This window comes from Calonectris borealis, chromosome 2 (assembly GCF_964195595.1).
Source record: "Calonectris borealis chromosome 2, bCalBor7.hap1.2, whole genome shotgun sequence".
Taxonomy (NCBI): Eukaryota; Metazoa; Chordata; class Aves; order Procellariiformes; family Procellariidae; genus Calonectris; species Calonectris borealis.
This window is the reverse complement of record NC_134313.1, coordinates 39,726,499-39,751,880: the sequence shown is the minus strand read 5'-3', so window position 1 is coordinate 39,751,880 and position 25,382 is coordinate 39,726,499. Positions and strand designations below refer to the sequence as shown.

General features: G+C 37.4%; 1 protein-coding gene across 7 annotated transcripts in view; it reads right to left on the bottom strand.

The window, feature by feature from the left end:
* PDE7A (phosphodiesterase 7A) overlaps positions 1 to 25,382 on the bottom strand; it is a 78,718-nt gene that overhangs the window by 34,166 nt on the left and 19,170 nt on the right. For 5 of the 7 annotated variants that reach the window (XM_075141738.1, XM_075141741.1, XM_075141742.1 and 2 more), the window contains exon 2: positions 2,574 to 2,634. In XM_075141738.1, coding sequence (XP_074997839.1) covers positions 2,574 to 2,634 — 61 coding nt within the window. Of the gene's footprint in view, positions 1 to 2,573; positions 2,635 to 9,508; positions 10,121 to 25,382 lie in introns of those variants that run through there. The other 2 variants (XM_075141740.1, XM_075141743.1) reach the window with 1 other exon arrangement.

Genomic DNA, 25,382 nt, shown 5'->3' with positions numbered 1-25,382 from the left:
AAAATGTATTAAGATAAATAAATAAAAAAAACCCGAAAACAAAAACAAAACCCTCACAATACAGTATGAGAAATGCGATACTTCACATTTCTCGCAAAAAATTCAAATTGAATATATTCGTTCTTGAATCTATTCTGATATGAATGTTTCTATATACCGACGCATCCAACTGTTCAGCTTTCAGGCTGGTCTTTTTTACAGTCCATCTACGAATACAACAGTAATAAATCTGTAAATAGTTGCTAACTTGTACAGTACAGTGTACATAGCATTCGGGAAAACAAAGTGATCACCAACAAGTGAGAAAGTAATACAATACTGATTCAAACATCCAATGAGCAATTTTTTGTTTGCTTGTTGGTACCCTCCTCCCCCCAGCCGAAGTTAGAAGAGGTCAATCCTTTAAAAGACTTACTGCCTCTGAATAGCTAGCATCATTGAACAGCAACGAATGCCAGCAAGAGTTATGCTATTCATAACAAGCACCAGTCACATGGTCTAATAACTAATTCCAATGAAAGAACAAGTGAAAATTCAATTTACTTAACATCACTTTCTGAATATATTCCAGTTCTGCCTATGAGAATAGTCAAAGAAAGATTTCAAAACAAATGAGATTTTTCCCTCAGTTAAGGTGTGTCTACCAGGAACCACACGAAGTCATGCTTTGCTTTCCTCTAGATTTACTTGAGCATTATCACAAACCCTTCTGCAGAAATGATGGGCCTAACTACTTCATGGTACAGTCAAACTTCCAAAGCAGCAAAAGAAATCAGATTATTCTCCCCAGAAATTAATTATTTTCTTACAACTTGAGTTCCTATCACTAGCAAGTTAATTTTAAAAAGATAAAACCACAGACATATATTACAGTACCTTTAATTCAAGCATATCAGTGCATTTTGAAAATAAATTAATACATATTTCCCCTGTTGTGGAATTAAAAGTACTCAATTTGTAGGATTTTGAAGCAGGAAAAAAAAAATGTATTTTCTAGTTACAGCACAAAATAAATTTAGTTTAAAAAAAAAGTATCACAAAATCAAGGAAACTAAACTACCTCAGGCCTTAATTTACTTTCTTATTCTTATGACTAGAACAGAAAAATCACATTTTGAAGAATTCTAGTGTTCATCTTGCAAAAAGGATGATTAAAAATGAAAAAAGTTATTTTAACTTTTGGAAATAGGTTTATTTCATTTTCAACAACCACAAAAAACCCCAACAGCTTTTTCAAAAAACATTTAGAAGCCAGCATCTCCTGTCCTCCTCCTCTTAACAAATCTCCAAAGTAATTACATTCTCTTATCAAAAATCCTTCAGTAGACAGTCAGTGCTATAGTATTAACAACTTCACAAACTTAAAAAAATCAAAATAATTGAAAAGCAAAAATGCGAATATGCTAAGTCAAAATTGGATTTATATATACATATGCATGCGTATGCCTACATAGGTAGGTTATGACTATACACACACGTGTACACATGCATATAGCTTACAACTTTAAGTTCATAGGCAACGCAGTTATGAATTTCTGGGGACTTCAATACATACAATATACAACTAAATTGAAAAGACTCAGGGCTTAAAAAGACATGTTCTGGCTGATTTAGTTGGAGCCGGTTAAGAATTTATAAACGCTAGCTGTTGATGTTCATTGAGCCGTGCGAGACATCATGCAAGCATTCATAGTCCATTTCAACACAAAATCATAGCTCAAGATGGCTTAAATTAAGTGGCATAATTTTGCAGTGAAACAGAGCATATACACAGTCCCCATGCCATCTGCACCACCAGCAGCCTCCAGAAGAGGTGCGGGAAGTACTGAAGAGCTTTGCGTCTTTCTCCTCTCAACGACTGACCTGAACACCTTCCATGCACTCACTATCACAGAAGGTCTCCCCCAGATGCTTACTCCTCCCCGTACTGCTCTTTCATTTTAATTCGGCTTAACCCTTTATCTAGTTGCTACTCTGGAAACATTCTTCAGTAAGTTGACTAAACTACTGGCCCTGTCTTGTGCCCTTTCCCTTCTCAAGTCATCTTCTAGGATTAATAAGAAAAGTATTGTTTAAAATCATATCATTATTTTAAGAACACCTTGAGCATTTCATAGTCTCAGTATTAAAGTTTTTAACAGTGTGGTAACTCTCACACAAATGTTCTCTAAGCTACAGTTTTAACCAGAAGGATACCACGCAGAGGTGATAAACTCCATCACAGAAATGAAGATCAATCATGAGTCACTTGGAAAATTTAACTTCTACCAAACACGTTACGTTAATTACAAGAACTTTTTTTTTTTAATATAGGAGTAAAACATCTAACACAATGGTTAACTCGGAGGGGAAAAAAAAAAAAAAAAAACACAAACAAAAAAAGGCAAACAACCGAAAAACCCAAGTCAACACAAAAGAACCCAAACTCTTCTAAAGAATCTAACCAGAATATTATCCAGGAGAAAGGGAATGATAAGTTTAAGAATTCAACACTCAAATATTAAAACAACAACAAAAAAATTAAATCAATCACAAACATTAGAACTTTGCAATATAGAAACTGGTATGCTTACCTAGCATACGAATGTACAACGCAGTCTGATCAGAGCTGTCATAGGAAATTGCTCCACGTCTCTGCAAAAAAAAAAAGTATATTTTATGCAAGTTAGAACTGAATCATTTTAAAATTGAAATGCAAATAAAGTATCAATTGTTCATTTCCAATTTAACTCTCAAAATTAATTTTGGAAATTTGAACATGCATCTTTAAAATAGATATATACTGATTTTGTTTTAGGAGAGGACAAAAGAAGGACAGGAATTGGTAGCGAAGAGATTATGAAAAACAGGACCAGAGTGTGGAAAAAAATACCCCCCCTAAATTTCTTTCCAGATGCTCCTCAATCATTCCTCACAATAAAAAAGACACAGAACAAGACTAAGCAGACACAAAAAACCCTGTGCTCCTCATAGCCTCTAGAATGTAATACTTAGCTTAAAACAAATACTTGCAGTTCCTGGTTTATTTGTTTATTTACTTTTACCTATGGAGTATTTCCATCTTTCAAAACTAGAAGTAGTTTTAAAAGAAGTAAAAGGACTCAAATGACACCACTACTGCAGTCCTAGAAATTCAACCTATATTCTGCAAGGGCAGGACTTGGCTGCCACATGCTACTTTCATTCCACCCCATACTTTCTGTAGGTAAACCAAGGTCCCACTGAAGCAGGATGTAATACATAAAGGTATTTGAAAGAAAGTAAGCAAGTGGTATTTCACATTTGATAATAAAAGTTTAAAAGAGTCACCAAGCTACCCGTGCACAACATTGAGATGCTCCCACGCAGGCTGTATTTCTTACCTACACAAAATATGTATGTTCCATACATACTCAGCTAATGCAGTAATAGTTATAATCCAGGAAGTATGGTGCACTGGTCCTCTAATAGCTAAAAACTGGCGGAATGTTCTCATAGTTACACAACACTGGCATCATGTAGTCTTCAAAGTTTGGCGCGACCTAGCACCCAGCCTGATGCCTTGCCTTTACTGTATTTTCACCATCTTCTGCCACTTCCTAGGGCCTTCATTAATGTTATTTCTTAACCCTAGGATCAGAGGATCACCTTCACAATTATACTTCAATTTTGCCCATTCACAACATTTGTTCTTTAAAGTAGTAAGATTTTTTTTGTATGCGTGCGCGTTAAAAACTCCTATGACCTTTCCGTGTGCACCACACTTCTTATTTACACTGAGAACAGTGAAGTCCTGGGTGCAACAAAGGGTTATCATACCCCTTTGAGAACTTCAGATAAAAGCCAACCTGGAGGTGAATGCAGTCACCCATTTTTTCCCTCTGTGTAGCAGGAACACCACTACACCAGGGACACACAACAGTCTGAAAATACACAAGTTCAGAAGATAGGAAACCAAACCATGTTAGGAAACAGGACAGAAAAACAGATGTTGGACAGGGAGAAGAATTCTAAAAGAAAGAAAAAGAGATAAAGAAACAAATCACTTGGAAGAGGAAAAAAGGCAAAATTGCTTATAAACATCTATCTCCAGAACAAATTGAATACACACAAAGGAAGACTCGAGATTAATAACCTCTATCAGCATGATTTGTACAACTGATGTGTTGACTCAAACCCAGAAGTTACACTTAATTTTTTTAATATTTTTTCATGTTAAAACAAGAAAAAACCTTACACTTGAAATCAGAAAAGTTTTTCCAAAGGTAAGTTTAATATTTAATTACAGAAATGACCAAAGACCTAGCTCCAAATGGAGTCCAATTATAGTAGCTGTTGTAAAGACTACAGGGAGGAACTCCCTGTACTGCACTTTTCTGTTGTCTTAGCTTTTGTTCTGTATTTCCTTGGAAGATCATAAGCCATGCAAATAACCCTTCCCTTGAAATATGTTTGTACAGCAATTTCTCACAGCAATATGCCTGTCCTGATGGGAAAGGCAGCGATGCATCTCATCAGCCAGAAAATGATGCTGATTTCCCACTAACATTTTCAAATTTCTTCATATAACCTACCTTTGAATTTCAGCAAATCCCAGCTGAATATATTTTCAGTTGCCTGGAACATTTCATATCACTGACTAGGCACAATCAGTGATGTAATTTAGTGCTAACTTGCAATTTGCACCTGTCTATCACAGATTTCTGGACACGTCCAGTACAGTTCTGTAATCTAATACAGGAGGAAGCTAAGCACACATGCAGCTAGAAGAACCATGCCCAAATGGAGTATTAGTCTCTGAGAAGGAAAACAATATGCAAAAATTTACTGAAAAATAAACCCTTTTGATATGTTGATTCTAAAATACTACTTGCTCTCTAAAATCTAAAATATTATTTGCTGAATAAATTAGTACATCCATGTATGATATCAAACCCAAAGCACACTTTTAAAAATATAAACCAATTGCTTATACAAACAAGTGATTTCGTTCTGCAAGGACTCTGAAAGATCTCGTAGGAATCTTTGAACAATCAAATCCTTTTAAAATTACCTTTCAAAGTTTGGTTTCCTAAGGAAGAAGAGAATTTATTGCGTAAACCTTACTAATAATACTTCAAAAGTAGTAGGACAATTTCAGCTAATTTTGCTAAAAGGGTAGAGGTCTTAAACATACTTCATTCATTGAAATTTGTTAAATAAAATAGGTAAGAAGAAAACACTTATTAGCAAGTTCCCCGAAGGAACAGATACCACCAGATGAATGATCAGACCTGGCAAATAAGTGAGGTACGGACAGTTAGGAGCACGGTGGTGGGCAGTCAGAGACACAGGAGGGAGCTAATGGTACAGAGGTTTTCAGCAACTTGTGATAGGTAGGTAAATTAAATAATATTATGCTCATCCAGCCACGGATTGCTTTGTGTTTCACACTCTGAATAGGTAACAGACTACATACCGTACATTGAGGTATATGACCTATTTTCCCCCTTCAAATAATACTGTCAGCATATTCGTTATACTACCTCCTACACTGCTCTAGAAAAATACACGAAAAAAAAAGCTAAAAGAGAGAAGTAATTTAATCCACCCTGCCTGTGGTTCTTTAAGACACTCTGCCCAGATCCCACTTTTTAAATCCAGCAAACAGAAAGACCAGATTTAATGCATCAGCTTCTACTGATATGTGAACTGCCATGCACAGCAAATTTGTAAGTGGAAAGACAAATACGTCTTGAAGAGCTGAAGTTTCTGTAAAGCACTCAACAGTTCAAACAATTTAATCACTAGGATTCTACCCTTGATGACCACCAAAAATGCATCCTCCCTCATTGCTAATCAAAGGCCCGCTCTCTGTAGCCTACACCAAGACATCAAGACTATACTTACGTTAAAAATTTACCTTACTTACACAGTTGAGATGACTGTAGCATACACCGTATTAGCCTACTTAAAAACCTTGGCTAAAAACTTCATGGACAGAGCTTGACTTCTGGCACTTCAAAATATCATGTCATTGTTAATATTGTTAACACATTTACATAAAATTTTATTTCTAGATCTCTGCCACCTCTTTGGTCTACCTGAAGCTTTGTACCTGTTAACAACCGTAAAGCATATTGAACTCCTCGACCCTCTGTACAAATCTCAAACAAATGACCATCGTTCCAAGATGCAGACATAATTACTAGTGCTCAAACTGAAGACAATCCTAATGTGTTGAGGCAGGTTGTCTTTTCAAGCATAAGGACAACTTGGTCTGGTAGGAATACCTGCTGGACTTCAAGTGATTCAACAAATTCCTCAAATGATGAGGTGAGGTTCTTAACCACCCTGCTCCCTTCCAGACCTGAGCGCAGCCATCTGAACTGGGTGGGCTGTTTTGTTTCAGCAGTGAAGACAGATGTCAGAAAGATGACTGCGAAGGATTGTTTACACTGGACTTCCACTTTGAAAACTTCACCTTAAATTTCAGTTTCGTATTAGAGTGTCATTTATTCTTCCGAAGGACAATACAGTAAGAAAAGCTTTCATTTCTCCTCTCTTTTGTCACATCTTTATGGAAAATGAATGTAAGAAGTTCAAACTAAAGCGGAAGATCCATTAATCCTTCAAGAAAAATGATACAAGGACTCTACAAAAACAGGCGAAGGGAGTATTTACCAAAAGATAGGTTTAAGGCAGATCTTTCTGAAAATCTCTTCACAAGTGTATAGGAAGTTATTAAGGGCCATGCGACAGGAATGACATGCCAAAATAGCACATAGATATATCTTCAAAGGGAAACCACTTCAGTGATGCTAGGGAGTACAGCATGTGCATGTACTTGGAAACAGAGCACCTGCTGCTGTTTGTGCCAAACAGCAGCATTCCCATTGATGTATCAGTTTTACCACAAGGACTTCCCAATCCAGTTCAGAGCAGAGCACCAGCATTACTGTTGGGCACTTCATTTACGCAAACGCCAGCTAGCCAGCTTTCAGACTGTCAAGCAAAACAACTGCTGGTCTCATTCTGTAACAGCAGAAAGAAACTGATGGAGATGTCGGCCTTCAAAATTCAGTAGCTCCCATCAGAAAGAACCATTATGCCTTTTGATGGAGTGCACAACCCTCATTTTGCGACTCAGTTGTTTACTCAGAAACTGGGAAAGGAAAGCCAGAGGACAGCAACACAGCCAGTCAGGTATTTTTACCTACTTGGCTTTCCTGCCCAAGATATTTGCCCAACAATCAGAGGGTTGTTTTCAGAAAAAGAAATTGAGAACAAGCTTGGAGAAGTTGTTATATTATGGCAACTGCAATTTGCTAGTTATGCTGCCTCAAATATACACACTTGGAAACAATTTAAGATTCTAAGACAGTTTATCAGCTAGAACTCCCTAGAACGACAAACTAGTTAGACCGTATTTCTCCAACTATTACTCGATTTCAAAAGTGAGACTGTCATTTATCATAATTCTTAGAATTATTTCAGTAATTAAAAGTTCCATACTAACCTAAGATCCACAGTTTTCCACAAGATATCACCAAGATTTTACTCACTAAAGCCCTGGAAAATGTTCTTTTAAAGCACGTAAGTAACTGTCATTGAACTCGGACAAGCCACCGTAAAACGGTCCTACTACTATTTTCTAAATAGTTTGCTGGAATTCATAGCGGTATTTTGAAAGTTTATCAAACCAGTGATAAGAAAATTTATTTAATTTCAGGAAAGCAATACTAATCCGCAATAAGACACACACACTCCCCCTTCAAATATCTGAATGTGGCAATTTTACTATTTTCTTCCATATAAAGCTATTTCGTATGACTGTCTCCCAAGATGGATGGCAGTCATTTATAAACTTAGCTATTGGTTGAATGACAGTTATCAAATTATTGATAACTACATCTAACAAGCATTTGTAAGGTTTTTTCTCTCATACACCTTAGATGTATATCATGTGGCATCATAAGATTTACCCAAAGTTTTATCAACATAAAAACTTCAAGATTTAACAAAAAATATACAAAACAAAAGCTTGAAAATTTATCAGAAAAGAAAGCATAGTCAAAAAAAGCGTGATTGACTTGAGTGAGGACAGAAACACACAGGGGTATTACCTTTAGAAACTCAATCAGAATGACAAAAGGACTCAAAACCAACAGCAAAGTAGGATAATTGGATGAACACACACACAAACAATTCTTTAAAAGAAACAACCATTAGCACATTTAAAAACACAACCATAAATAGTAGAGGTTTTATGCTTAACTGTATTATGTCAGCTACCTGGAATTTCTATTTTTCCCAGCTTAATAGAATCTTTAACCAAACTGAATTACAGATCCTTAAGTAGCTTTTTGTGTCAAGTTTCAGAAAACCAGCAATTCATCAGTATACCAGTAAAATGCAGATGACTTACTAGGCTAGCACACTGGCTGTAAAACTTTGGCATTTAGAATCTGCCTCCAGTCACCAGTGAACATCCATTAGGGTATCCTGGACTTTTTCTTGATGTGACAAAAGTTATCACAAGTGCTAGCAACTAAGGCTGACCGTTTTTGCTTTTAGTAAATTTAGAACTGTGTTATTGGCAGTGACTGAAGAGTACAGGCACAGATACCTGGCAAAACTTGTTTTCACAACAAATTCAAATTCATGTTTGTTCAGATTCTCCTGTTAATTGTACAAAAACGTTAAAATTGTGTATTAATTAAAAAAGCTATCTATATATAAATGCATGAACTCTGATTTTTTTTCAGTTTCCCTCATTCTCTCCAGTGATTCTGGCCCTCCTTCACAATCCTAAACTTAAATTTATTCCTCCTTTTGGAATTAATTCCAGGTTAGGCAGCGAGCTATGCTGAGAAGAGCCTGGTCTCATCTCCAGGCACTAATCCCACCTACATTTACTACCACAATATACATTATCCTTATACATAAGGACACTTACGTCCTTTAGAATGAGAGAGTAGGAACTCCTAATTTTGTCTAACATTAGCACAACACTTTTCAAAGCACAAGCATCTCAAATGGAAAGGCTACAAAGCAAGTGAAGTAGCCGGTGTTTCACCTAAGCAAACAAAACTGGTATTTCCACTCCCGTAACCCTGAAATCAACAATACCAAAAGGATATCCTGTCCAGGAAGCAAAGCATGCTAATTTGTGTTATTCTCACTATGTTTTAAATTGTTTTTCCTTATTTTCACAAAGCCTTTAAAGCGCTATAAAATTGAAGATCTGTTAATAAAGGAGGCAAGCAAACCCCTGCCATGCAGAAGACATTTCAGATCCCTTTTCCTCATCTCCTAACTGGCACTGCTACAAACACACTCTTCCCACTTCAAGGCAGGCAAAAGTCGAGAGCTACAAAATCATGTATGAACACTTAAGAAGCCCAATCTTAAATGACGAATGATGTGTTTCCAAAACAGATTAGATTTAAGAAAGAAAAATAAGTACTCGTGAAGTTCTTAATGACTTGTTTTCTCTCAGGCTACTTATAAACCCAGTTAGTCAAAACAGAATAATGAAATGGCCTACCTTAGAAGTAATCCATTTGATAAGGATCAGAGCTAAACACCAGATCAATGCAATTCCCATTGGATCACCCCGACGTGAAGCATAATCCCCTCCCCGGTCCCGGGCAGGGCTGGAAGCCGTCTGAGGGTGCCGGGGCCCGAGCGGCAGCGGGCGGGCGGGGGCTGCCGGCACCGCCAACAGCTGCGCCCGGGCCGCCGTCACCTGACAGCCCGGCAGCTCGCGCCGCGGGGGCTGCGCTGCCCCGCGCGGCTCACCGCCAACCCCGAGCCCCACCAGGAAGGCTTGCAACCAGAGGACACGGCAGAGAGTAAAACCTTACTAAACCCGACAGACATGCTGAAGGAAGTGAAAAACGACGACTACCTGCTTTTATAACACATATATTCTCATAGAGCAAAGCGTGCTAGGCTACAGGATCAAACTCCAGTGCTCAGCTGAGTCAGGACGCTGCCTTGCCTTTAAACACCATGAAGAGCCTGCTTCCAGCAGATTTCACCGTAGCTGGTATTCACAAGTTCCTTTTATCTCTGCCACCTGGAGAACCGCTAGGAACTGAACTTCAAAACATATTTCAAGCTTGCTTTTATAGCAACTTACTATAAATAATGTTAATGAAAGGAAGTTAATGCACTGAATACATGCAATCATTGAAACCAATCATGGTTCTCTAATCTCTTCTTTTGTCCACTAAATACCAAGTCATCCTTCATACTACCTTTCTAGCCACACATACTCATGCCTGAACTGGCATGTTGCTTCGGTTTACTGCTCCAAGGGCTGAACTTGCCTGCAATCCCCCTCACCGCCCCCCCCCCCCGGCACTTTCCAGGGTTGGAAAGCAGACTAACTTCTTCTAAGAGCACTGATTATGCAGCCAAGCGGTCCTATATACTTGGTGCAGCTTTGAGAGTCAGTAATTTTTGTCATTTTAAGCTGACAAAAATGTTTCATTTCAGAAATACAAAGAAATTTCAAATAGTATGGGGAAAAAAGCAGCTACGAAGGGAAAAAAGGAACAGTGTAGGACATCGAAAGAGTTTAAAAGGATGAAGTTGAATAATTGAAAGGAAAATTATAGGAAGATTCTCCTCTTCTTATAACTATTTTTTTTATTATAAGAAGATCATATTGCAAATTCCAATATATGCACAAAATACAAAAGTTAGCACAGATTACCAACGGAGTAACTTTAGCAGCGAGAAATAAATTTCCTCCTATCCACAGAAAAGGGAACACATACCACAGTGGATGTTTACTGAATGAAGGAGAAGACTCAGTAACTGGGATAGGGCTCTTTGTTATTTTATAATATGATTCCCAATATTTGTGCTGGCTTTTAAGCTATAATCATGATCTCAGTACCAGCTGTTGGTTCCTCCATACCGTTACATTCCAAACACGGATCTTCTGCTCTTCTCCCCTCCGCATGCCCCTGAAAACCAGTCAGATCAAAACCATAGGCAAGAACATTCAGAATGGACCGTTAGGTACCTCACTTAATGAATACAGCACTTTCTAAAGGTGTGTCAAGTTCCACCCAAAATACAAACTGTCACAGAGGTAGATTTAAAAACATTACCATCTCCAAACACTTGACAAGGTTAAGGCACCCTGACAATTAGTCATCACCAGTCTGATGTTACTTTAAAAAAATAAAAAACAACACTCAATAAATGGCATATTAGGCTATACCTGCATTAGCAATTTGGCACAACTGGAGCAGATCAAAACGCAGCTGCTGCTGAGGTTTTTACACCTATACTATATCAAGCCCAGGAGCTTTTTTTGCAGACCACATTTACTCAAACTTCCTGAGCCAGACCCTACCACAGGAGGTTCAAAGCTAACAAAAATGATGGATAACTGGTCAAACCTCTACAATCTGATCAAGGATTACAGTACATTTGGTGCACGCAAGGAGTAGAATGGCTTAGTTTCTTTTGAAAGGAGCCTAGTTAGCACATACCGAAACCACTCTGGAAAACAAACAAATGGGCATGATAAACAGGGACAATGAGGTGATTTGCTTCAAGACTGAACTCTCCTCCAAATAAAACTCTAACACAAATAGCCTTATACTCTTTGAAAGGTCAAGCATTTCTCTCTGTCATGACTATTTTCAATCCCTGATCAGTCTTCTCTGTTTTCCTGTCTCAGAACACATGAAGATGTTCTTGGAGTGTGTGGATGGTTCTTATCCCAGGTGCATGGAGCAAGCCTTTCTTCCACCAATACTGGAAACACAATATTATCTTAAAAACCATAGTGATACAACGTAATCACCCTTTCCTCTTTTGTCTTCCAATAGTAAGTGGTTGAATTAATTAGCCTCCCCTTACTGAAAGTTCTTCTTAAAACTATTGTCTCATGCATAAGTTTAATACCAGAACACAGAAATAAAAATATTTGCCCATCTGTTAAGCACCACTACAGCACTAATTGTTTATGGCTTGGAAGTGGAAAGACTATTTCAGAAATAGGATTCTGAATCTGGAGACAGAGGAAGACCAAAAAGTGCACTGGTTTGTATGAGAAGTGTAAGAAATCAACAAAGAAGCTGAAGTGCGTCTTTTGGGAAAAGTACTGCTTTGAATAACCCCATTAACAATTCTAAGGTGAAGGTGAAATAAACGATGTTTTAACAAGTATATGAAAGAAATTAAGGTCGTTAGCAAGTATGGTAAACCCTCAGGTACAACACTACATAAAATAAGATAGTACTAAATTCCCTCTGTGATAACATACTACCTATTATACTACCTAAGTTCTGGGAGTGCAATCAGTGACCCTTGGACTGTGGACATCACCATCAGTCTCAGCGTCATCTTGAAATGAAGGAGCACACCAGAAAAAACAGCTCTCATACATTGCATTTGTTGTCTTTTAAAAATTATGGACATTCCTAAGGCTGTTTCATTTTCTTTCTTCTTCTCTTCCTTCCCTGCTTTTTAGCAGATTCTTTTTCAGTTTTTCTAAAATTCATTTTCTCAATGGATGCAGAGATACCATGTTTGATAAGGCAAGATTTCCAGTACTTAACACTCAAATATACCATACAAGTCATTATCTAGTTCCTTGGTCCTTACCATCAGCTCAAATACACAAGCGCAATTGCTGTCACTTACCATTTCCAAAGAAACATAAATATCCCAATGACTTCAATGTAAACTTAATGATATACAGCACTGTAGATGCATCTAAGTAGTCAAAGGCATGTTTTGCTACAATTTTTGCATTTGCTGAGTAAACCTTTCTGTGTAACTCCTTACAAGACAAGAATTCGTTATCAATACACCAGAAAGCACCTGGGGTCTTGCAACAAGTTGTTACAAAGATTCCACTACGGAATTTCTAAAGACACCAGTTTGCTCTCATTGTGGAACTGGCATCACACGGGACCAGCTCCTACCGATTCAAAGTAGCTCTCCATTAATATGCCATGGTGATTTGCAAGGATCCAATTATTTCTGTATACGCCTCTAGAGATCTGCACAGCTCCACATGGAAACCCATTATTTCCTATTAGCGTACTCTGTTATTTGAAGTACCAAGTACAGGATCCCAGTTTTAGTTGTATATTTCTAAATACCCATCTGTTCCAATCCTTTTCTTTTTTTTTATTTTTTAAATAAAATTCAGCAGCCCTGAAGAATGACTCACTGTTGCCTTACAAACCTCAGTAACTATTATATGTACAGAAGTGTCTTTAAATGCTCCCCCCCCAAAACATTTCAGTAACACCTACAGGAAATTCAGAGTTGAAGCAACAGCACCATATTTCACAGACATTACTGGGTCTCGTATGATGCTCCTCCTTAAATGCAGCAGGGCTTCACAGATCTCTATCACTACATGAGTTTTTATGCAGAACTTTGAGCCTGTCGCTAATCTCTCCTACTTGCCAGAATGACCTGATTTCACATGCATGCACTTGTACACCTGGCCCAGAAATGAGATCTCTGTGGAGTCTCCTTTGCCCTTCAAACACCCCCTTCCAGAACAGGCACAGAACAGCGGCTTGTGGCACACTGATTTCTAGGATACACTCCTGACTGGCATATTGCTTGTTATGGACCCGTCAGGGAACTTAACTGTATTTATATTAACAGCATGTAAAGACAGCAGAGGAATAAGCCTATCATTTACCAATTCATCAGCATGTAGTGAAAAAAAACCCACACAGCTCTCAACTAATTTCTTCACTTTTCTCCTGCCTCATTATCTATCATGTGTGATCTCTCTCTCCAGCAGACTTCACTAGCAAAGAATAATTAAATGGTAATCTATGAGAAGCATTCTTGTAACAGATGTGGGTAGCTGTTGCTGCAGCCCAACCCAACCACTAAACACTGCACTCAAGGAAAAAATAAGAGGAAAATACGCCATTATTTTTATGGATACCGAGAGCAGACCTTTTAGAATTTCACAACATATACACAACGACCAACTTTTAAAAACGCTACTTCTATTTATGTCTTAATTTAAAATGTTACCTAAGCATTTTACTTTCAATTCAGCTTCTGTAAAACATTTGCCACGTTAGCCTATGGTGCAACTCGGTACAAGATTCCAACTACTCTAGCTGCTTATTAATAAAATCATAGAATCAAAGAATCATTTAAGTTGGAAAAAACCGTTAAGATCATCGAGTCCAACCATAAACCTAACACTGCCAAGTCCACCACTAAACCATGTCCCTAACTGCCACGTCTACACGTCTTTTAAATACCTCCAGGGATGGCGACTCAACCACATAAAGTTACATATCAGCTAGTAAGCAATAAACAAACATGAGAAATTAAAGAAAGTTAGCAAAATTCACCTTCATTACCACATATAAATCATTTTACTACCTAACTCATTGCAACTAAATTCAAAAAGTTGGTTGATCTTAAACCAAGGGCTTAGAACTCCAGAACATGAACTTCCAAAGCCAAGGACAGCTACAGATCCAGAAGGCAGAATTTAGCAATTTCCTTAAAGACCACTTTTCATTTTTAGAAATCTTCCATTTCAGTCTTCAATAAGATAGGAAAAGAAAGAGCCTCTCCTTAGAAAAGAAAGGCTCCAATCTCTATGAATGAAACGAAGCCAATAACCTACCTTTCCATACCACCACATTCATCAGCTAGTCTAGTGTAGCAAGAGAAAACTGTCAGGATCATCCTGTGTGCACTGCATTTTCAAAAGGGGTAAGAGGTATTCTGTATTTTATAAACAAATCACAAATCTTTGCCAAAGCAAGCATGCTATTAAACATTGCATTTTTCTGATGGCTGTTTTCAACCTTTCATCTTATTTGTGCAACATCATGCTTATGCAGGTTAATAGAAATGGCCACGTAACACTGAAAAAGTGATTTGGCAAAAACGCACATATCTTAGTTGAGGGGTGGATAAGAACGCATTTTTAATTTCCTTGCATCATTAAATATCTAGAAACAGATTACTTCTTTCTAAAATGCTTCTTTGCAATACAAATTAGAATACTCTTAGTGCCTCTGTCATACCATGAACTTTAATTAATCTTCTGGTGATTCATTTTACCTAACATAGTAAATTTCAGAGTTTCTGCAAAGAACATGCCATTATGCATTTAAAGGATCTAAACTAGATCATTTGTCATTGTGCCAGTTTGTACCATATAACCCTCGTTCTTATGAAAACATGTCTAGCCAAAGAACTGAAGTTCTACAATACAGTATTCTTTCTTAATTTTTTTCAGACGCCCATTTTCTGAGGCTGCTTACTTACTATTGCTTTTTAGGGCTTTGTTTAAATGCACAGAACTTAGATTTCTGCTTCTCTCCAAAGAAGAGATGTTGGCAAGAAGCTATACTCCACTTATACCAAATCCTCTTTAAAGAAACAAAAAAAGTATTAAAAAGTTAAGATGACAGTGTACACACATGTATTTGTCATATGTTATTTAGGAAATACTTATTTTTCAACTGTCGGACATAGTGAGGCATGTTACCTTGGACAGAGAACCATTTTAGCATGGTTGTACAGATGCCCAGCTAGGGCTGGTCTATATCAGTTGTATCTGTCCACACCTGTTTGCAGATACTGTCACCTGGTCAGTCACAAAAGGTCTGTGGCACAGCAAGAAACTGGACCAGTTTTAGAGCGCAATACAAATGCCTTCATCTGTGATTTTGAAGAGTTAAAAAATGGTACCGTTTTTACAAGACAAAAGTACCTTCAGGGCCTCAGACTGCAATCCATTCAGTAAGACAGACTGTTCTGAAGGTGAGATGCAAGAAGTTGAGTTTTAGCTGCTCCGAGTTACCGTATTTCACTATTAAACATGCCTTCAAAGATTGATTGATATATTGGAAGCAAATAAAGTAACTTCAGTTCCCACATACTTCACATATTGCAAGTGACCTGGCTATGTAAGTGAAAACAGATGAACAGTAATGCATGACAAGAAAAGCTACCAATGTTTTAGACATTGTAATAAAACATTTATGTTCTATTTCAAAAGCACATCCTTTGAAAAGTGAAAGACTGTCTTACTGTCTGTCTTATATTTAACTGGAAACCTAAATAAAACACATTGAGGTTACGATCTCACAGAAAGGTAACATCACATAATTGTCAACACATCACAATACCAGAAAAGGAAATTACAGAAATTTAAGTCACAGTAGTTGCATCTTATAATTCTTCATAAATTATCTACAGAAGACACAAAGGACACAAGAAGCTTGTCCTCTAAATTCAAGGCTTAAGCTTTTTTCCTTGGAGAGAAGCTTCTCCAATAACTTCTATTCTTATATGAACACTACTAGCTCACCTCTGCAGCTTTGCAGCTCCTAGAAGCGTGTGTGTGGAAAGGGCAGCACAGGAAGCAATCGGGGCCTCACCAGACAGCAGCTGTATGTATGAATTTCCACAGACGTGTCTGTCTAGCTCATGAATCCAAAGAAGAGAGCAACACAGTGCCATGAATGAAGGCTAAACGGCATGGGGGCAGGGTACAATGTGAGCTGCTCCTTTTGACTTGCTCCCTGGCTTCTCTCTCATTCAGACATGAAAAGCAATCAGAAATTAACAGATTGAATAAAAAAACCCTAAAAGCTCCTATTTGGCTTCCAAAGTGATTGGTAATCTCCCATAACCATGGGGGCTCACCTCCCTCTCAGCCTCAGAAACATCTGCCTGACTGGTTCTTGACTAGCAAGTTTTCACTACTCCAGCACTGCTAAAAGATACTTTTAACCCCGTCATACACACTTCAATTCACTTTGTAGGAAGTATTTAAGGAGTCAATTAAAATACTGACATCTATTGAGACTGCCCAGGCAACACAGCTTCCATTTATTATAAGCAGGTATTTGTGCAAGGATTTTAGATATCATTTTCAAATTTTATTTTAAAAACTTTAAGAGTTCCCACAGAAAAAACACATTTCAGCATTTCCCCAGGCACACAGGCATATGCTAGAGCTCCAAAAATATTAAAACATTAAAAAGACAGTAATAAAATCATCTTTGTTTCTGGTTCCTTACTAGCCATCACACAAAAACATGAAAATACTATGTTGTGAAAAAAGATTAAATTCAAGGGGAAAGCTGAAAGTTTCACATTAATAAATTAAGCAGAGATGGCAAAAGAACATCTGAAATAAATCAAGGCTAGCTTTTATTTTCCTATTCTGTGATCATTTCCATTAAAATAACTGAATGACTACACAGGACAAACACTGAAACTGGTTACACCATCTGCTGTCAAATCCACAAATTAATATAGTATTTTATTTATAATATGATGGCATTACAAATGAAAATAATAATTAGTTTAAATAGTCATTGCAGAGTTTATAAAGATTAAAGAGATTCAAAGAAAGATCGTATTGGCCGTGCCCAAGCATTCCACAAAAAAAGCAAAGTACGTAACTAAGAAGCAACACATAGTATCTGAAATACAAAACAGGTTAAGAGAAGTTACATTGGCCAACTACATTCAACTTCTTTCACCTCAAAAACCTAACATTTTAAGCTTGCAAAAAAAAAAAAAGAAAAACCACCCACCCCATTAGCAGAGTTACGGTTTTTGCTACAACGTTCCTTCCAGAGAAAATTCATCTGGAGACTCGTCTGCACTAATCACTTATTTCAGAACTTGCTTATGCACCATACCCAGAAATGCTTGTAGTCTTCCACACATTTTCCCAAGAACTAATTAAACCTATGCCCATTAAGGTTAAGCTGACCAATTTCAACTGAACTGGTTAAGCAGACCAATTTCAGCTGAACTGCTTAAACTTGGACAGGCTCTAATGAGGTGGTAAGCCGAAAACCCTAACCTTCCAAATGCCACAGCTCAACACCCACCATTGCAACACCTTCCCTCGCTTTCCAGGCTGCAATATATTATTGCCAGCTTCCCACCTTTTAATTTATTGAGCTACCGATACAACCCTGTCTTACATACTTCCAAATTCTCCTTCTCTGACCTGTAGGCAGATGCAAATTTCTTACAGCGAATGCTTTAAAAGCTTGCTAATAGAGTTTAATAAAGGTATTTTCATGCAAAAGTGATATTTTATAGACATTTACACATTTGTAAAACATTTACTTATTGTCTTCCATTAATATTCTGTTAGCACGTGGGTGCCAGCAATCCATGTATCCAAAGACTTTTCATCAAAAACCTAATCTACTTATTTCAGCATCTCACCCACTATAGATAAAGCTGACCCAGTAAGAGAGAGCTTTTCAGTAGTGTTGTGGCTTACGTCTGCAGGTGTTAAACTGAAAAGAACTACTGTGTTTGAGACTGAAATACACTGAAAAGGTTCAGCCTTCTATTACAGAGAGATGTCAGCGTAAGATTTTTTCTTGGATACAAAGAAAGAGTTTTTATTGTTTTCTTAAATATATCAGTACTAAGAAAGAGATAGCTGACAAAGGAACAGAAGAATTACAAGCTCAAAACTAATAAAAAAAAAAATTCCCAGGCAAAAAATCCATATGATTGCAATCTCCTATTAGGCAGAGGCATGGAAGGAGGTATTGAAACAGGCATATAAAGAAAGTGTTCTATTAATAGATTAATACTTTTTTGATGCACTTCACAGCTGACACATTGACATAGAAAAAAAGGTGGAAAGCTAGTAGAAAAAAGTTTAGGGACTTCCTCAACTACAACTAATATCCTTCTACAGCCTTCTCAAATATACAATTCTTCTCATCATTCAACCTGAGTGTGCATTTTATCGCACTTACAACCTCCTATAATTAAAAACCACTTTAAAGTAATTTTTCTTACAGGGATTTCACAGCAGCATACCGCCGAATTGAACAATCCATTTTTGAAGGTAACAAGATGCTACTTTCATTGTCAAGCTTTAACATGACATAGAAATTGAATTTAGGAATCTAGCATTAAAAAAAGTTATTTCAATAGGATTTAAAAGATTTATAAAATTAAGTACCATTGCCATTTTACTTCGCTATCCTGCAGGGATACTAGAAAAAAGCCATGCAATTGTTATATTGTTTCTTAAAGAAGCAAGAATTGTAGCAGTACCAACAAGAATGTTTATCTCTGAAGTGCCTTGCCACCCACTGGACACCTGTTAGTCTTGGCACTGGCCTTTATGTGTCCATGTAAAGAAGATTTTGCATGGCATAGCCCTCTCTTGACCAAATTAGGCTAACCTCATCTGCATTGACATCAGTGCCTATAATTTTGGAATCTCATCGACAGAAATAGCTTTATCACAGGGCCCAGCATAGAAATTAAGCATCTGTATAGGGCGTACTGAATTTGTGGAAGTGATGAAAAGCTGTAGTGGAAAAATCTTAGCATACGCTTTGAAGCTATATCTAATTAAGGCAACAGTTAGCTACTTTGGGTGAATTTATTATTTGAAGTCTTGGGTTTAGTCCGCTTGCAGTATTCTCTGTTTGCACACAAGCTGGTGTTAAAACCTTTCATTTTCACTGAGAACCCTGAACATTAATTCAGCTTAGTACATTTGAACGCATTTAGTATTTCAGGTATACAGAAATCACACAAGTTTTTATTACCAGATCCCAGTTTTGTCTTCAAATTCAGTGTCACTAATCATTCCATTGTTCTGTGAGAAACCATTTCAGCTTGCTACGGGATTATCTCCAGTAATAAATTTGTGCCGTCTATGTGCAACAAACTAAGAACATTAAGACACAATTAATTTCATTAATGTTACATGACTTGCAAGAAAGTCTAGTATATCGGATCATAATTTCCTTATGAATGTAGTGATCTAATTTTATAGAAGGACTTTTGGAAAGAAGCAGAATGGCAAAATAATTAAGCTGCATAATCAATCTCCGAAACACATTTGGAAAATGAGAGAAGAGAAAGAGAGGAGTAACTTGCACAACTGTAGCATAATTCCAGGCTCCTCATCACTCTGGCAGAGCTGGGAGTTTGCAGATCAGAAGGCGTACAGCACCGCTCGCTCCATTCCCCGGGGAAAGGAGGATCTGCTGTCAGTTACTTCTCCAAATATGAAGGAAGACAGACACGAGCCTCAATATAATTAAAGCCTTTCTCACCTTATAAAGGAATTTTAAGACTTATGGAAATATAGATGAGCATGTAGAACTAAAGATCAGAACAAAAGAATAATAGAAAACACTAAAAAGATTCTTTGCTTTCAAACAGTTACTGAATACAGATGTCATTGCTCCTGCAGGGAACAGTACTGGAAGCGCTGAGCCTACCCCCAAAGACTTACTAGAAAAAAAATAGGAAGAAATGCAACCCCAGCCTGTAGTTCAAGATCCCTGTTTTGCGGGGGGGGGGAGGGGGGGATATGTGGAGCCAACCTGTGACATACATAGCAGAGCTTTGCTTCCCATGCTATAAATCAGTCCACCTCCAATACAATTAACCCAATTTTTTCTTTACTGCTTCCTACACAAAATTACAAGTTGTTCCTCATGCCTCTAACCAAAATTTTCCACGTGTAATCAAAGAACTCACTCTCATACTACTGTCCCCTCTTTTGCATTATATCCCACCAAATAATAGTGCAGGGGAACAGGGAAGGATAGGTACCACAAACTGGTATCCATCAGCCTGGTGAAAAGCTTAACTGTTGGTCTTTCGTTCACTTTTCAAATTGTGAAGAGCAGAAACACTTCAAATCCTAAAAATAACAGATCAATTGATTTTCAACACTGAACTTTTATTCTGCTTTGAGAGATATGAGTATTTCTATTAATTAATTCCTGTTTCTTTCAAGAAAGTTTCAGACACGTCCTTCTAGACAAATGATACAGAGATTTTGGAAAATATCCTGAACTTAAAGGTATTCGTAGCAATAAATCATTAGCCAACTTATTCATCTGCTTATAATCCATACATATGACATCCTTAATTTTAACCTCCCCTGCCCCCCACACCCCCAAAAAAAAAAAAGAAAAAGAAAAGAGTACTGGTGTATCTTAACTAAATTCTCTTACAGCATATACTTTTTTTTTTAAATAGACGAAGAGTAAGATTCCATGCTAGTTTTCCACAGTGCTCCCAAGTCAATTTATGCACATAGGTTGTTGCTCCTATAATTAAGTCATAATTCTTTACTTAAAAAGTGAAAGGTCTGAAACGGCAATAGGCTTCACGTATTGCCAAGTGCTCAAACTCCACAGGCAGAATTCATTTATCTCAGTGGCTTCTCTAAAGCACTCATCAAAAATACCAGAGCATTTCATGAGTACTCATCTTCAAAACCCCAGCCCAGCACAAAGAGATCAGAGCCCAAACATAAGTCCTTCTGGGCACCCAATTTAAGACTGCTAGAATTGTATTCTTCCAATTTTTTAATCACATACAGCCCTCATGTAAGCACAGCTCCCCGGCCTTAGCTTCTTCCTCTGTTGGGAGTGGGTGGAGGGGACGAAGAGGGCAGGAAAGGCAAATCATGCTGCAAGATCTCACGTCAAGCACTTAACAAACAAGAAGCATACAATCATGATCTAGGAAAAGCTTGATTTACATGTCTGCACTGATTACAAGCATGAGAAATATCTTTTTCTCCAGAGTGGCATTTAACTGCCTTATAAGTACACACAATCCTCCATTCTTCTTCATACAAAAAACACAAGGAATGGTTATAACACTTCTCACAACACAAGCAAGTACATTTTGTGCAATGAAGGAGGCAGAGATTTCCTGGAAAATATTAACAAAATTAAAACCCCACAATGCATCGATGTAAGGATGTTAACATGGATTGCACAGGCAATCCCAATGTATATTTCCTAAATGCTGTGCTTCTCTTTAGAATTACATCCATAAGGGAAGAAAACTTATGTCATAGTTTTTTTGTTTTCTTTCAATTAAAAAAAAAAAAAAACAAAAAACAAAAAACCACAAAACAAAAAACAACAAACCAACAACCAAACTACAAAATTGTATTGGGTCAGAACATACTTTACCCACGTAACTTCCCAAAGAAGTTGCAAACTCTAGATTCGTCTCAGATATAGGGGGTTTGTAGATATAAACTACATACATACATAACTTACCATGTTGTAACAAATTAAAAATCTATTTTATAAATTAACAAATTGAAAATGTATCCTGAGCAATAGACCAATAAATCTTTACATAGAGATATACAAATACACTCAGCATATAAGCTGTATTTGGAAACAAATGCACAAATTTAAAGCAATCATTCTTAACCAGCCAGTACCAACTTTTTTACAGAAAGCAGTACAATGCAAAAAAAAAAATTAAAGATATACACCAATTCATTTTTATCGTTCTTGACCTGAGCTACTTACACTTTTCCCTGAACAACTGAATTTTCTGCACTGGATTGGCTGCATCTATTATCTACAAACCCAAAAGTTCAATAAAAATCTTTACAACTTCTTGGCTTAGAACTTCTCTGAAGTTGCTTCCTCTAGGCAGGTTAGTTCAACACACAATGCCTACTAGAGTTGCAAGTGGTATAGTAATGGGGGCTAGGCGTGGACAGGGCGTTAGCCATAAAGCAATCTGTCTTTAGTGATGAGAGTAAGTTTTCAAGTGCACAGTTCACGCCAAAATGCCTTTGACCCTGAAAATTTAACATGGTACAAAGCTTTGAACAGGTTAGCCACAAGAGCACAGCAGAGTGCTGGAGAGCCTCCTAAGAACCTTTGCAATAATTACAATGAGACTAAACATCACTATAATTAAGTTTCCTTGTTTAATAAAAATAATTACTTAATGTTTTAAAATCCACAGGTATAGGGCAGTTTATCTGAAAAACTGACGCCTCTCATCGTCAGGTTACAGCTTGTGTTTACTGGTGCAAGACTACTATCGTAAGTACTTCAAGATCACCTTGAACTGAGGGATTGCTATGATGTCTGTTACAGTATTTATGCATGGGGTACAACACCCAGGGCTTGCGTTGACTTGCACCTCAATGCATTGACATTATTAGATCTTCTTTTTATTTCCTAATTTTGCAAAACAGGTTTCAATATAACAACACTCAACATTCGAGAAGTAGGAAGAAGTACGACTAATAAGCTGAACTTCCTTCCTGTCTCCAGCCTCCCACATACCGTGGACGTGTGATACAGGAGGCTCGCTGCCCTTCAGCTGCACACCTTTCAGCCTTCCACTGAGGCATGACATGCCCTAAGGCAATATATATTATTCTACTTCTTCCTGATTCCAGACATGTTGAGGAGGAGTGGGATAAGCTCATACAAATGCATGGCTCCTGAAGAGACGCACTGAAGTCAAAACCTCAATTTTTTGCAAGTAGGTATCTATTATCACATGTTGGAACAGACCATGGAAAGACAGCTTTGAAATCGGAATTGTAACTTCTTCAAGGCTTAGAAAGGCAAGTCTATTATTGCACTAGAGAAAAATACAGTTATGTTTAAAAAACAGCACACGTGTGAAACACTCAGAATAAATTTCAGTTTGCATCAAAACAATACATTTTAATGTTAATACTATGGCATTTTCTTTGATTTTGTAGGGGGAAAAAAAACATCTAGAAGGTAAAAAATTTCTTCGAATGCGAAGTTAGAAAGGTCACAAAAATATCCCCCACAAAACCAGCTGAAGGACAATAAGCTATTTTCCACTGGCAGATGAGATTAGCTGGATATTCTCACAATATTTCCATGAAAGTCATTCCATATAAGATGGAATTCCATACGAAAAATTAAGCAAGTAGCTTATCAGTCCCCAACCCCTTCCTCCATATAAATTACATCACAAATCCCTCAAAAGAGGGATTTAACATGTATTCTCTAACCAAATATCACAACGTACTTATTTTACTTTATTTTTTCCTGGACATTTTGTACTATAAAATATATCCTGACAAACTCACTTGATGAATTACTTTGCTATTTTTTTCCCTTAACATCTATGATTAATTTCTGTGCAACAGTTTGAGATTCTTCCTTTAAAAGTGAAAGGGTGGTGATTTCTGTAACTGACAGTATTTTTGTTATTTCAAACATACAAAAGGGTGAAATGTAAGAAACCCAATGAACAACTGAACTAAAAGTACTCCTGCTGCATTTCAGATGAGACTAAAAATAGGTGAGAAAGCTCAACATCAGAACTGCTTATCATTTTGTTTGCTCTTAAGACAGAAAAAATGGCGGGGGGAGGAAGGTCTAAACAAATTTTTGGAGACAGAAATATAGTTTTCAAGGAAACATATTTGGGGTTGGGTTTTTTTCCCCTGTGTTACATTATCTATTCGATAGAAGTTTGTTTACTCAGTTTCAACTTCAACGGGTTTCACTTCCTACCTTTTTCTTGCACTAGCAAAAGTACAACCAACCTACAAATTTCTGAAGAATATACATGAATGTTCCTCAAGCCCAAGGAGGACAACCTATTCAGCAGTGCTACTTAGTTGTTCTTACCTTTTAGCTTTCGTGCTGCAGTGAAACCTTTTTAACAAGGTCTACAAACTGCTCTGGAAACCTGACAGTAAGATAGTTAATTAACCAAGAGTTTAGAAAATGGGAGGCTGGGGAAACCCACCTCAGGCTTGTAACAAGGCATAAGAGCTTCTCCTGAAATAAGATGAAGAAACATTTTGCAAACTCAGAAGAGCAGCCCAACTCTTTGCAGGAGCTGGGAGAAAATGAGTGACTAAATTAGCGAATCCATAAATGTACACAGCATGTGTACCCTAAGAAAGGAGAAGACAACATCCACGGGCTTTTCTTTAACTGCTACTCGTGACAATTAACTAACTGCAGGTAGGAGCTGAGCCTCACCACCACCAGACTAATCCAGAAGAAACTTGGGCTCCACTTCACAGTTCACACAAACAGGGAACCAGAAGAGAAGCCAAGCATATTCTTGCCCCCCTCAACAAGCAGCAAGTAGACTATTTCCCCCCCCCGCCTTCCCACCCTTTTTCCATTTTGGCATGCATATGCAATAGCACATCTACGAACTGCACCGGTTTGGACAAAGTTCTTAAAAAGTAACCTATCCAATTTCCCTATATTTATCAATCTGGACTGCCAGATATCTGGAAATCCTTCAGAGAGCAACTTGGTATCACGCACAGCAAATCAGCATGTTCTGGGCACTGAGATCATTCGATATGATAAAGTCTAGAACAGACTCAGTGAGCTTACGAGTATAGTAACAGCCTACATATATGCACTAAATCTGTGCATGTCAAAGCCTGCTACACGTGTGCAGAAGGCTCCTCAGATTCTCCAATAGAGAATACTAGGTGACTCATTTCCTTGATGTGTACCTGCATCATTTCAATGTAGGTAAGAGACCTTTTTTTTTTCTTTTCTTTTTAAACTGCAGGTGTTGTCAAACTCCATCAGATCAAATCAACATCATACCAGTGGTGTTCCTTGAAATGA